Source organism: Hevea brasiliensis, chromosome 3, assembly GCF_030052815.1.
Source record: "Hevea brasiliensis isolate MT/VB/25A 57/8 chromosome 3, ASM3005281v1, whole genome shotgun sequence".
Taxonomy (NCBI): domain Eukaryota; kingdom Viridiplantae; phylum Streptophyta; class Magnoliopsida; order Malpighiales; family Euphorbiaceae; genus Hevea; species Hevea brasiliensis.
The window spans coordinates 100657932-100672862 of NC_079495.1; the positions used below are offsets into that span (position 1 = coordinate 100657932).

A 14931-nucleotide genomic window follows, 5' to 3' on the forward strand; every position below is an offset into this window, starting at 1 on the left:
GGCTACAGAAACTTTACCAGCTTTCTTTCTGCCATTTCTTTGTAATATTGGGTCGCTGTTACGTTAGCTTTTGAAGTTTTTCTTTTCACTTCTTTTTGTTTTTTTTTCTTCTATATTTGTTGGTGTTGGGTCCCATTAAAGAACTTATTCCTCTTCTCACATGCCTCCTACTACTACCCAACAATCAACAATGGCAAGCCAAAATTCACGTGAGCACCATCTTCCTTGTGCCTATTTTCAACATTGCTACATCAAATATGAGGACTAAAGTAGATTCACATTACTTTTAATATATATATATATATATATATGATAAAGCTCCTTATATTTAAAATAATTTATAAATAAAAAAGATTTTTTATAAAAATTAAGATATTTTATAAAAATTATTATTTTTTATTGTTTAATATGATATTAAAAATCAGTTTAAAAGTAATTAAATTCATTGTAAATAATTAAGTAAAAAAAAATTAAAAACACTAATTCATCATAACTTCCAGTGATTTAAAGGTCTAAATAAATTTAAAAGGAAAAAGAAATAAAGATAGTCAATAATCATGGAGGTAAATGATTTCCCAATTTTAAAATAGAAAATTATTTTCTAAAATTTAAAGAATATTTGATCTAAAAAACATTATATATATATATATATATATATATATATATATATATATATATTATTTTTTTCCTTACAAACAACAGAAAAATATGAAAATTGTATTTTAGAAAAACTTTTTTTTAAACGAATAAAACTTTAAAATTAATTTAACTAATATCATAAAAGATATTTCTTTATTTTTTTAATTATTTAATTCAAATGTAAATAATTAAGTTAGAAATAAATTAAACTGCTTGTGAGCTATTTGATATTTAGCGCAATTCATTTTCTAAATGAGTTAAGCTCGAGTCTAATTTTTAGAATTATTTAATAAATAAGCTGATATTAAATTATTAATATTTAATTAATATTTGACTTTTAAGATTAGCAAGCTTGCTTATTTAATTAGTTTGCAAGTTAGCTCTTGAGTAACTCACAAATTGACTCATTGAATTAAAATTATTATTTTAAGCCTAATAAAAATTTATATAGTTTGAATTTAATATTAAATCTAAAACTCATTAGATTCGTCAAATGAGTCAAGTTGCTAATGAGTTGTTAGGGATTTAATTTGATAAAAATTCTGTTTAATTCTGTTCAATTTCTAAATGAGCCGAGTTTGAGTTTAAACTCAAAAAATTTTGATAAACCAAATCTGACACATATTCAAAGCTCAGTTAGATTCGTTATGAATAATTTACTTTTAATTAAATTAAGAATGTCAATTAGTAAAAATTTGTTTATAATTAAATAAATAAATCAAAATCATAAAAAATTATTTATTCTAAATATTCAATTAAGGGCGGGACCCATAACCAAGGTCATGCATCTAAAAAATGCAATAGTGGACGTAGTTAGAGATAAGTATTAGGTAATTTAGTTAAACGTAATATTTGAAAAAAATAAAATACTCCATTGAGGAAGACATTATTGTATTAAAAAAAGAAATAAAAACGAGGGGAGGGATGAGTTATCAGATCGAATAGGCATTGGAAATGTGGATATAATGATGTAATCTTTGCTTTAAAGCTTGGGTAGATATAGTGGGGGGAGTTGGGTTTGGGCTAAGTTATTGTCTCCAATTTGGAATGAACAGTGAGGACAACGTAATGCAGGAAAAAGGATGATTCTTTTAATTTTTCCCATGTTGCTAAGCAAAGTTTGTCTCCATTTTTATTTCTCCATGAAAGCTCCAAGTGCAAATGCTGGGGTCGGGCCTCGTCTGGCATGCTATGTGTTTTCAATTCAGAGTGCGATTGGTAATAGTTACATATATAACAATTAACACTATTAATTAGGGCTACATGGCTCAAGGCCTGAAAAATAATTAAGCCTTGAAAGAGCTCATTCTTCTTTTGGTTGGACTATTGAGAGCTGACATCACGAGCATTATGAGGGAGCCAGCCATGTAAAGGCATCCTCTATGAATATCTGTAATCCCTTTCCATTGAAAATTTGCCTCAACAACCATAATAACCTTCTTTTTGGCTTTATGATAGCGGAGATAGATGTCAACCTCAGATTTCTGCCAAGTTTTGCATTCCCATATAGTTTTCCTTTTTTTTTTTTTTACATACGAATGCTAATTTTGAATTGAAATCGATTCAATTCAAAATTAAAATTGATTAAAATAAAATTTAAATTAAATTAGAGTTAATTAATTTGAGTTTAAATTAAATTTTTTTTAAAAAAATAAATATTAGATTTGTTAATCTAATCAAATTTAAGACTCTACAGTTTTGATCTCACAAAAATTTTAAATAAAAACTATTAATTCTTAATCAATATAATCTAATTTAGTTTGTTAATATCCCTTATACCTATGTTTGCTGTAAAAAAAATTTGATTGGCTAACAATTTAAATATCCACATGTCAAATACTGATTGTATTAATCTAATGCACTTACTTACTTATAAAATAGACAATTGTAAAAATATACTTTACTATATTCAACTTTATCTAATTTCGCAAAAAATTGAATAGAAAATTAGAGGAGAGTTTGTATTAATTGCTTGAAAAAGTAAATATAAATCTTTAGAAATTAAATATAAGGCTTAAAAAAAAATTAAAAGATAGACATTGACAAATAACCAATTTATATGAGAACTTAAAAAAAATATAAATAGAATGGCAGTTAGGTAATCTATATCAATCAATCAAATTCCTAAATTGCATTTAATATTTTTTTTTAGTAATGATGATGCTCAAATATTTGAGAATAATATTGGCACCAAATGCCATCCCATCATGAAAAGGAATAGCCATTTAATGTTGATCTTAACGAGCCTTAAATCCATGAATGTTTAATGAAAGAATTAAAACAAGACAACGCCATTTACAGTTAATTAAACCATTAAATAACCTAAAATTTTGGTTAAAGATACCTTCTTTTTGTTTCCACCTCTTATTTTATGGGTTTGTGGGAATATTGGGGGCCCATTTATCTCCATTTGCTCTAAAGTTTTCCCTTTTAATGCCCCCATGAACTTCTTTCTATATCTTGATGGGCCATCCAAATTATACCTTCCCCTCTTTGATGGATTCTATTTTTGTAGAGCTCACTTGAGAGCAACAGTTGTTTCATGGCTAAGGAAGAAGCAGACAACATTCAATCGATACCCGAGTAATAATAGAGAGATATGAATTTATTTTTAGAATTTTTTTTTTATAAATTTAAATTTTTAAATTGAGTGATTTCTTGATATGGTATTAAAATTTCTCAAATCAAAAGGTTAATAATTTGAATTAAATCACCTTTATGCTTGTTTACACTTCAAGCTTAATGATCATTCACTTGCGAGGTTTAATATAGAGATATAAAAATATTCTTAAAACTTTTATTTATAAGTTTAAACTTTTAAGTTGAGTGATTGTTTAATAACGAGTAGGGCTGAGCAGAATTCGGTTCAAATCGAAAAACTGAACTAAGTCAATTCGGTTCAATCGATTTGATTTTAAAATTAAATCGTTTCGGTTCGATTTTAATTTATAAAAATTTTGATTATTTCAGTTCGGTTCGATTTTGAAGAGAAAAAAATCAGTTAAACCGAACCAAATAGTGATTTATATAGTCAAATCGAACAGAATTGATTTTTGAATTTATTTATTTTTATGAAAAATTTATGAATTATATTTAATTATATATATATTAATTGTTTAATTTCATTGATTAATGGTTATTAGGTTCAAACCAAAGTTAAAATTATACCAAATAACTTGAAAATCAAGTCTAAATTAAAAAATCAATCAAAAATCAAACCGATCGGTTTAAACTGAACCGAACTGAAATAAAGCGGTTCGATTCGATTCGATTTTTCATCAATTTCAATTCGGTTCGATTTCTAAAATTGACGGTTTTATTTTTATAATTTAATTCGATTCAGTTCGGTTCGATTTGAACCGATTGCTCACCCCTAATAACGAGCACTTATTCTTATGCTCCTTAGCTCTTCATATGATCATGTTAAACAAATTAAATAATTAATTAATGTTTGATAGGAGGTAGGAATATGTGGATGAGTATCTTAGTAGATGACCAAATCCTGAAATAATTTCTACGTACAACTACTCCTTTATATTATTCAAACTATGTACTTAACACTGACCATAATCTTTAGCATTAATACTATAAGGCCCATGATTGTGTGAACAAGACTAAAGATATTATTCTTCGCATGTTAAGCAGGGATTACGCAATCTTTATGAGATTTTGGGTGTTATCTTGACCTTGTTTAAGTAAACAATGAACAATAATTGATACAAAGATGGGGCCAAACTAATAATTAAACTTTAATTTAAAATTAAATAATTTAAATTAATTCTATAAATCCCTTTTCACCATTTAATTTTATTAAATACTATATTTTCTTTAATATCTTTAACTTGTAAATTAATAATTAATATATAAATTAACACAAGTTTCAACATTTAATTTATACATTTAATATTTGAAAGTTTTATTGCATTAAGGAAGGATTATGAAATCGAGAAGGGAGAATAGCTTGAAAGGAGGAAGATCTGAGTGAGGAAGTAGAGGCTGCTTCTTCCATCTCAACATCTTTTCAAACGTCAAAAAATTATAGTAAAATAATAGGAGCTAGCATTTGGACAAAAGATTTCATATGGAGCCCCAAAACAAGTTAATTTAAGCTTGGTAATTTTGGATATGCAGTCATGAGATCTTAACCTAAAATTAAATTATTGAGAAAAAAATATTCAACATAATTCAAATTTATTTAGATAAATGATATGATATGACATGTTTTTAAACTTTTAATTATAATTTGATCTATTTAGATAAATGAAGGAGGGAATTTCTTCGTGAGTTTTATATAAAAGTAGATGTAGTCCACAATAGAAAATTTTATATGTACATAATTTTTTTTTTTAATTTTTGATTAATGGCTTTACACATCGACAAGGGACAATTATGTAAAGAAACTAGGTCCCTTGATGAAAGGTCCGCATCCAGAGTTTATAGTTTCTGAAAAGGGAAAGGAAGGAGATTATGGTTCATGTGCAAGTGATACGGTGAAAACTTCTATGCAAAGAAAGCTAACTTCTATAATATTTTCCTGATTTGAATCTTAATAGTTGGAATTTGGATCTTCCTAAATAGCTTAAGTTTATGGCAATCTAGCTAGGACAGTTTATTTCTAGACTAAACTTTAGGGATGGGGTCTTGTTCCTCTTGATTTTTTATTTAATGTTCTCCTTTTTTATTCAGTTGATTACATATCCTATCTTTCGTTCAAGTTATTGGAGAAAATGGTTCGATTGGAGGAAAGTGATAAAAGGGGAACTTCGTGAAGAAAGGAAAGGAAAGGAAAGAAAAGAAAAAGAAGAGGGGGGAAAAGGGAAGTGGATAGATATGTACCTATGAGGAAGTGTGTTGGAGAAAAGACTAGAATTTGGGAGGGTGGAGAAAGACTTAAATTGAGAATTGAAGGAATTGAATTTCATGAAAAATAAGAATTTAGGAATTTGAAAGAGTGGAGAAGCGAAAGAGAAGAGAGAGGCTACCATTATCTTTTGGCGAGATGATGAAAGAGAGATAGAGAGAAAAAAGAAACAGAGGGATAGTGGGTAAAATCAGTGAGAGGTCTCGAGATCATTTCTTATTATTTTTATTTTTAAAATCATACAATGTCAACATTTTAATCGAGAAATTAACTATCTTAGATTTTTTTTAATCCAAAAACAATAGCTATCTAGCTTGAATGAAGACCCAACCCAAAAACAAGAGGTCTAAGCCCACAACTAAAAACTCTAACTTAGAATGGGTCTTGGATTGGACTGTGACCTAACAGAGGCACACGCTATATGCTGTAGACGAAGACGAAGTCGAAGAGGGGAGGAGCTTGCTTCTTCCCTGACCAAGACACACAGCAACCATTTGTGGGTGATGAAAACAAATTGAGGCACCAAAGGACTACGACCAGAACACCTAGAAAAAGAACCCCTAAAAAACTACAACCCAAAGGTGTTAAAAGAATCAAGCTAGAAACCAATAAAAAGATCTAAGGAATTCGACCATTGAGGGGAAGCCAAACATCCATTTGGAGGAAGAAAAAACAATGGAAACTTCCTCTAGTAACCATGACGGAGTCAAAGAGAAGACTCAACACAACAAAGGAAACCTAGACTTCATATGTAAACACAAACTCTCTTCAGTGCTATAATGGAGAAGATGGTCAGATCTCCTAGAGACTCATTCTAATCTAGCTTTAGCATCATAAGAACACTGTAGGTGTTGGTAGAAGGACCCTGAGAATAATCTCCTATATCTCTTTCTTGTAGCACTACACCAAAGAGTGAATCCAAAACAACACAGAACTACAGAGAAGCAAATTCTCAAACTCAGCCCTCTTCATTAACCACCAATCTTCACAAAAGGAACACTATATAGATATATACAACCTGCCAAGAGTTGGAGAGGTACTAACCCACTTTCGAGCAAGAGGAGTCCCCCGCCCGTGAGGAGCAGGGGAGATCACGAAATCTGGCAGATAAAGAGTAAGAAACCCTAAAACCAAAGACCAAAATCAGAGAGAAGGAGTTCTTGAATTTAGTTATCTTAGATAACAAGAGCTTTATTGTTATTATTTTAATTGATTTTCACATAATTTTATGTTACAAATTAAAATTTAATGACGATGTTATTACAATACTTCAAATCCTCCAGGTAATAATTAGTGAAATTAACTCATGATCTTATTACAAGACTAACTAAATAATTATATTCTGAAAAAAAAAGATTAACTTAATAATTTGATTCTACACACACATCTAAATTTTAATTTTATAAATGTCAACTTTGTTGGACTAGAATCACAAAAATAAGTCGGTATATAATATTGTAAGGCGACTTTAAACAAAGGAGCAATATCAGGTTGGAATTCCAAATTATGACCATTGAAGTTGTGCTGAAATGTATATTTAATCTACTGCATTGCTTTCAAAGATTGAAAGTTAGAAATACCACTGATACAATAATATATAACTTTTTTTTTTTTTGAGAAATAATAATATAACATTTTAACAAGGGTAGACAGCTGACTGTGAATTGGACCAAAAAGATTTTAATACATATAACAGATTGACAAAGGTAACATGGCCGGTCGAATCTGCGAGATCAGAGTAGATTTATAGGTCAATTAAAATTTGCAAATTAGTGGAATCTTGTCATTTTGGACAACCAAATTAATGAAGTTTTTCAGTGGGATAAGCAATATTTGGAAGGAAGTTACCCTGCAATTACATATGGCATTTGACCTTAAATTGAAAACAGCAAACACACCAAATCCCTTTTGTATTTGCATACGCATCCCCGGCCTATATATATAAAACCACTTCCGCCACTCATCAACACCAAATCCCCTTTACTTGTTCTTTCTTCTCTCTCTCTCTATCTCTCTCTCTCTCTCCCTCTCTGCCTCTGTTTCTTGTGAAAGCAACCATGCCTGTTCAAGTGATGCCAGAGACAACCCTTCACGGCATTCATGTCTTGGGAACGGAAAACAATCCTCCCTCTCCTAGAAGGTACTAGTTCTTAGTTTTACATTTTCTTAATTTCTCTTTAACATTTTTTTTTTTATATTTATACACTTAAAAGGCTGATATTTACATATCAAACACGACTACTTACCTAAGTAAATTGATGTTATTTGCAGGTTGGAAGGGAAAATTGCTATAGTAACAGGCGGTGCCAGAGGAATTGGAGAGGCCACTGTAAGACTATTTGCCAGACATGGCGCTAAAGTAGTGATTGCAGATGTTGAGGATACACGGGGAACTATTCTAGCTAACTCTTTTGCTCCTGCAGTGACCTTTGTTCACTGTGATGTTAGCCAGGAAGAAGATATTGAGAACTTGATTAACTCCACAGTTTCTCATTACGGGCGGCTCGATATTCTTTTCAACAATGCTGGGGTGCTTGGAAATCAACCAAAGCACAAGAGCATTCTCGATTTCGATGCGGATGAATTTGATCAGGTGATGCGTGTGAATGTTAAAGGGGTAGCTCTAGGCATCAAGCACGCAGCTCGAGTGATGATTGCTAGAGGAGTTGGGTGCATCATTTCCACCGCTAGTGTTGCTGGGGTGATGGGAGGTCTTGGTCCTCATGCATATTCAGCTTCAAAGCATGCCATTGTTGGGCTCACAAAGAACACTGCTTGTGAGCTTGGCAGGTATGGGATTAGAGTCAATTGCATATCTCCATTTGGGGTGGCGACACCCATGCTTATTAATGCCTGGAGGACCAGTAGCGATGAAGAAGAGGATTGCATGAATTTTGGGTTGCCTAGTGACCAAGAAGTGGAGAAGATGGAAGAGTTCGTGAGAGGGTTAGCTAACCTACAAGGCACAACTCTAAGGGCTAAAGATATAGCTGAGGCTGCTCTTTATCTTGCTAGTGATGAATCCAAGTATGTTAGTGGTCATAATCTTGTCGTGGATGGTGGAATTACCACTTCAAGAAATTGTGTTGGCTTATAAATACAATTTGCCATTTCTTCTTCTTCTTTTTAGATTTTTTTTTTTTTTTCATTTTTCTTTTCTAGCTTTGCATTCGTTGGAAATATCATCAAATGTAAAATTCTCTCCTAGTTGTTTTTTTCAATATAAATCTTTTAATTAGTTGAAATAAGGGTTTTGTGTTCTAATTAATTTCAAGATTAATTACCAAATTCTTGGAAGTGGCCTGCGAGGCTGAAAGTGACAATGATGTAAAGAAACATGCATATGGCCAACAAAAATCACTTTTAAATATTTCTGTAGCAGTCATGAAATGTATACATATGTCATTAGATTAGTCAGAGGCTGCTTGTTGAATGTTCTTACAGTCCTTAGATTCCCTTTTCCCTTCCTATCGTGCTTTCGGCAGACTAGGACCACTGCTAAATCATGAACGAAGGAAATGAAACAATTTGCCAATAATCTTTAATGTCAGTGTCCGAAAATAACTGTATTGACTAGTCTCAGGTTCAATTATTCAATTTTTCGTGAAAATCTAAAGTTACACTTGATTCTACTTAATGGAATGAAATATAATTAATTATTTAATAAAACTAAAATTGTAATATAATATCATATATTAAATATTATATTACTTTACATAGGATTGCGCATTTATTATCATGTAAAAAAACCTTAAGTTATTAGTACAAGTGTAATTCTAACCTCTTATATTATAACAATATAAACATCATAGGTCAAAAAAATATAGTAGAATGTTAGCCTATTATACAATTCCTAGTTAGGGATTTGAACTCATGATCTCAGCTCTAATATCAATTATATAATTAAAAGCTTATCACTATATCAAAAGTTTAAACTATTAGTACATGTGCAACTTTAATCCCTTTTACTGTTGTAGCAGCTTAAGCATTATAAATCAAAAGAATTTAGATAAAATATTGACTCATTAAATTATTTTTATTCTATGTCAATAGTTTATTTAAAAAATAAAAAATGTAATGTTACAATATCATGTTTTAAAATCTTAAAGCTTATCTCCCATATATATTCTATAATTAAATAAAATGAAAAATTCTTTACTACATCTAGTGTATTGCATCAGGTTGATTAGCCATTGACATGTATAAATGAGAGTAAATTAATTAGATTATGTGTCAATTATTCATTGGTTAAATATAAAATATACATGAATGTAATAAACTGGGAGCAGCAAACTCTGTATAGATTCTTTGAAAAAAAAAAAAAAACTCATTATAGATTGCAGGGATTCAATGACAATATTAAAATCAATTTATCCAGTTTGATTCTTTTAGGTGAAAATGGAGTTTATTAAGAAACCATATTTGCAGCAAGTACAGTCTGAAATTGCTTTAGTAAGGTTTTTATTTATTATTTTTTTGAACTGCTTTGGTAAGTTTATTACTTGCCCTCATCTAACAACTTAACAACTTTTTTTTTTTTAATTTTAATAGCTTGTAATCAGTAGTAGATCTGTTATTGTAAGAATTGACTTTTTTTTTAATTATATATTTATATATTTATTTAAATTAATTTCTCATAAATTTAAGTATTAAACTTTGTTTTAATGAAGAATATATTTTTACGAATAAGAAATCCATTGACTCTAATATATTGAATAGATTATTGTGTATTTGTGATGCATGTGTTTTTTCACCCACAAATATGTGAGTCTTATATTCTTAAATTTAACAGCTTTTATACGAGTATTTAGATACACTAATTTTTAATGCACCAACTATATTATATAATTTATTTATATATTTACCTAAATTTTTTTTTAATTTACCACCGATTATAACAAAATTATCCCTAAACTTAAACATGTAACATAAAATTATTGAACTTTGAAATTTTACATAGTAAAAACCTTTTGACTCTTAATAGTCTATTTATATAATCTTAGTCGATTTATACAATTCAAAGAGGCGGTGATGTGGACAATTCACTTTCTTTTATGTGACAGTGGTAAAATTATTTATAATTTTCTTTACAAATCAATTATAAAAGAATGTCAACCGTATGGGATAATGAAATACTATATGTACAGTAACTCATTAGAGAAACTTTATATTTAAAAAATAATAGCAATTATCTACGTCATCGCTATTTTAAATTATCCGTATTATCTTGTTGTTTATAAACTGACTATTTAAGGTTATAAAAATTTTACAATGTAAATTTTTAAAATTCATAAAATTTTATATTTAAATTATGAGGCAACTCTTGAAATTTATTTATTTAATTTTTCCTTTGAACCACATAAGAACAAGCAAAATTGTATTTTTAAAGAAACCTAGCTATATAACTCTAGCTAATAGATATAGACAATATCCATTATTTTTAAAATTTTTATGACACCTAAAAGGTAAATTATAAATTAATCCTTTTATTTTCAATTTAAAACAATTATATCTTTTAAATTTTATTTGGTAAATATATATATATATATATATATATATATATATATATATAATTTAATTTTTATATCATGTCACTTATGTGTCATGTCTTAAATTTTTAAGAATGATTGATCTAAAACATTTGCATTATACTATTATACTATATTGTGTGTTCATATTTGTAATTTATAATCTCATTGGATATGTGAGAGTAATAAGGGCATTTTGATCACCGTAAATTGAACCAAATTTGGATGAGGGTAGATTTGGACAATAGATTAGTTTAGAATCACAACTGGACCAGAATTGGACTAGTTCAACTCAAAACCAGAATCAGTCAAAACTAGATTGACCGAAATCAGTTTTGAATCAGATCAAAATTGAATGATTTGGTTTTTGGGCCAAATTAATTTTTTTTTTAACAATAAAAATTTAAAAATTTTCAATAATTGAATTTGATTAAACCAAAATTAAATTAAAATAAAAAATGTGGAGATCCTGCTATTCTTATTCAATCCCCTAAACTTTGAATTGAAATTTTTATTTCTGATTCGGTTCAATTTGTTGGTAATGACTTAGATGGATAAACTATTTTATTGATAAATATTTGATTTTTAACACATCTCGAAGCTAACTTATAATTTTTTTACTTAATAATTAAACTATTTATTATATATATATTTAAATGAATATGAATATCAATTTTTATTTTTAAGTAAAATATCAATATAATATTTGATTAATTATATACATTTTTAAGTTAATAGAATAAGACCGAAGCCTCGATTATACTATTAAAAATAAGTTAATTAAGCATAATTAAATAAAACAACTTGCTTATGGGAACTTCAGCTTTTAAGTAGTAGCTTAGGCATAGGATAAGGTCGCTTCAACACTAAGCAGTGGCTTCCCACCCACTTAATATACTTCAATTACCTTTTTTAATTTGCCAGTGGAAGCCATGAAAGAGAAGGGAAATTGAAGGTTCTGTATCAAAATCAAGGCTGTCATTACACTCGGTCAAGGGTCGGTTCAGAATGAAAATCATTTTAACATTCGATTGAAATTTGTCAAATCTGTGTTTGATTTAAATTAATATTGAATGGAGAAGGTTGTAAGTTGAACTATCTTTTTTTTCATTTAAAAATTTTTTTAAAAATTTATATAATTAGATTATATTTATTTCACAAAAAATATTTTTTTAATATTTAAAGATATTAAAAAAATTATATTTTATTTTTTAAATTTTAAAAATTTTATTAAAATATAAAAATATTTATACATGTATGAAATAAATAGATATTTTTAATTTAATATTATAATTAAATAATAAAAAATATTTTTATAAATTTTTTATATAAAAAATATTTTTTATATATAAATTAATTTTTTTAAAAATATATAAAATTTTAGATTTAAATCATATTAAACTAAAACTGAAATTGAAAATAAAATCAAAATTTAAATCGATGATTTTAAATCGGTTTGAACTGGAATCAGCGTGGTTGCTGGGTCTAGCTGTCATGGTCTTAACCAGTGTGCATTAATTAATATCTCTGTCGAAGTCATGGCTTCTTGGATTCTGAAGGGAAAGTCAATTAAAGACAACTGGGAATGTTAGCTACGGGGCCAAATGCCATGGCAGACAGCTGTAGCATAAGATTGGACCTGCCCTGTGAGTCGACATGATTTAGTTCAGGACGCAGAATTGAATCGGAGAAGCTTTCGATTTTAATTTTGATTTAACCCTAATTTTAATTTAACTTAATTTAATTTTTATAAATATTAACTTAAATCAATTCAAACTAAACTAAGTTTTTTTTTAATAATTATTTTTATGTGGGTATAAGAGAGTTGGTAAATGAAGTTTTCTTACAAAGATTTTTCTTTTTTCAAACTTTATGGCTAACCAGAAACAACCATGGATTTTTCAAGTTCGAACGTAAGCATTGAATTATAATATTCAGTACGCTGACTGGTCCAAATATATGGACCCCTTTGGCTTGTCCTTCTATTGCATTTTCTTGATTCCTTACCTTTCCGTCCAAACAAATGGAGAGAGGACTTCCACAAAATCCTTCATCAAATATTTGTCGATTGCATCTGCAGTTTCCAAATCTAATATAAATTCCTTCTTCCTTCAATTGAAAGAGAATAAGAAAATTGTCAAAATCCTTCAACCAACCATTGAATTAATAAAAGTGATTATGTCATCCAAATGCAATTAACTGACACAGAAACTCCACATTGTCTTCTGAAGAGTTCCCAAGTAGTGTTTGGATGAATATTTTAAGCATGCAGATGCAGGTGGAAAGTGAAAACCCTTCACTGCAAACTCTCAGAACACTATTATTTTTCACTGTACCAAGAGAGCTGGCGCGCATATAATTTAGATATATGAAAAGGGTAGTTAAGGACAGCTTAATCAAACCTTGGAATTCAACATATGAGAAACCTTTTCATGGCTGTCAAAATTTTCAAACGTCGCTAACCATCTGTCTCTTCTTTCCACTGCCTAATACACGGAGTTCCATAGGTCGAGGTACCCACTTGCCGATTATTTATACACACACACACGCTACAGGCCTGCAACCCAAGCATTTGGGACCAACTATCCCTGATATATATATATATATAAAGTATATACTAGGCCTCAAAACGAGCTATCCACTATGCCAACTCATATATATTTAGAGCTGTAAAATATCTCACACAATGGACACTATTAATATCTATTGAATTCGCAAATGTTTAGTATCCTTTTCTTTATTAAATGTGGAATTCATTTGTAAGTCTACCAAAAAAGTTCCATTTTATTGTTAATTTTTTTTCCCCCAAATAAAAGCAGCCCTGGAATTCTATTGGCCTATGATCTGATCCCTCCAATTTCCTCTGCTGGTCAAGGGTAATTCAGCCGAGACAGAGTCAAATGAAGCCCAAGCTACTACAGAGATGGGCTTAATAGTAAGATCTTTTACAAAGACAGTGGCCCAATATTAACTGGATTAAGGAAAATCTGTATCAACAAATTGATTTCAAATTGCCACCCTATTATTTAAAAAAATTATTACAATCCCATATTACTAATAAATAACATTAATGAGGTGTTAATAAGTTTTTAGATAATTTTTTTTAAGTCAATTTTTAAAAATAAAATTTAATTAAGTGGAAAATATAACCTTGCTGACTCGCATAGCTCAATAATTTATATCAAAATTTCAGCCAAATTTTTTTGGTAGAAATCGCTAAATGTAGGAGATGCATGTCTAATTAAGGGGATGAGTTTGATTATCAATTTAGGATTTTATTCTGTTAAAATACACTAAATCTATATGAGAGATTTAATTATTAAAATTGTTTTGATATGTATAAATTAATTAAAAAGAACACCTCATAAAAATTTGAACTTAGAAACTTGTTTTCCTTGATTATGTTTTCTTCAAACACATTAATGCAATAGAATAATTAGTATTAAAAAAAAAAAAAAAAAAAAACTCACACAAACTTAGCCCTTTAATATATATGTTTGAGTTGATTTTCAAGAAAACATTAGGAAGCTGCACAGCCGCATTTTATACATATATATGTATATGGCCGATTGTCCCAGTCACCGACCTTAGCTCAGTTGGTAGAGCGGAGGACTGTAGTTGGCTAATATTGCCTCAGATAATCCTTAGGTCGCTGGTTCGAATCCGGCAGGTCGGAATAATATATAATTTTTTTCTTTGTAAGTATTTTCAATGGTTTATTCCATCAATAACATAGTATAAAATTAATTTTTAAATATATTTTAACATATTTTTCAAAATACATAAGAGAATGTACTAATAATAATAATAATAAAATTTAAGGACTAATAATAATTTAATAATTATGGAATCTAGCTTTGTACTTTTGAGGAGGATATTAGAACAAAAAAGTTTAGCCTACCA

General features: G+C 28.8%; 1 protein-coding gene and 1 non-coding gene across 2 annotated transcripts; both read left to right on the forward strand.

Moving 5' to 3' along the window:
* Positions 1 to 7441: 7441 nt before the first annotated feature.
* LOC110633713 (short-chain dehydrogenase reductase 2a) lies at positions 7442 to 8629 on the forward strand. The gene is made up of 2 exons (XM_021782435.2): positions 7442 to 7640; positions 7772 to 8629. Exons 1-2 carry the CDS (start codon positions 7558 to 7560, stop codon positions 8595 to 8597), a joined length of 909 nt encoding a protein of 302 aa, XP_021638127.1. The 5' UTR covers positions 7442 to 7557; the 3' UTR covers positions 8598 to 8629.
* A 5980-nt stretch (positions 8630 to 14609) lies between these two features.
* TRNAY-GUA (transfer RNA tyrosine (anticodon GUA)) lies at positions 14610 to 14704 on the forward strand. The gene is made up of 2 exons: positions 14610 to 14646; positions 14669 to 14704. It is a non-coding gene; the product is annotated as a tRNA-Tyr (tRNA).
* Positions 14705 to 14931: the final 227 nt, after the last annotated feature.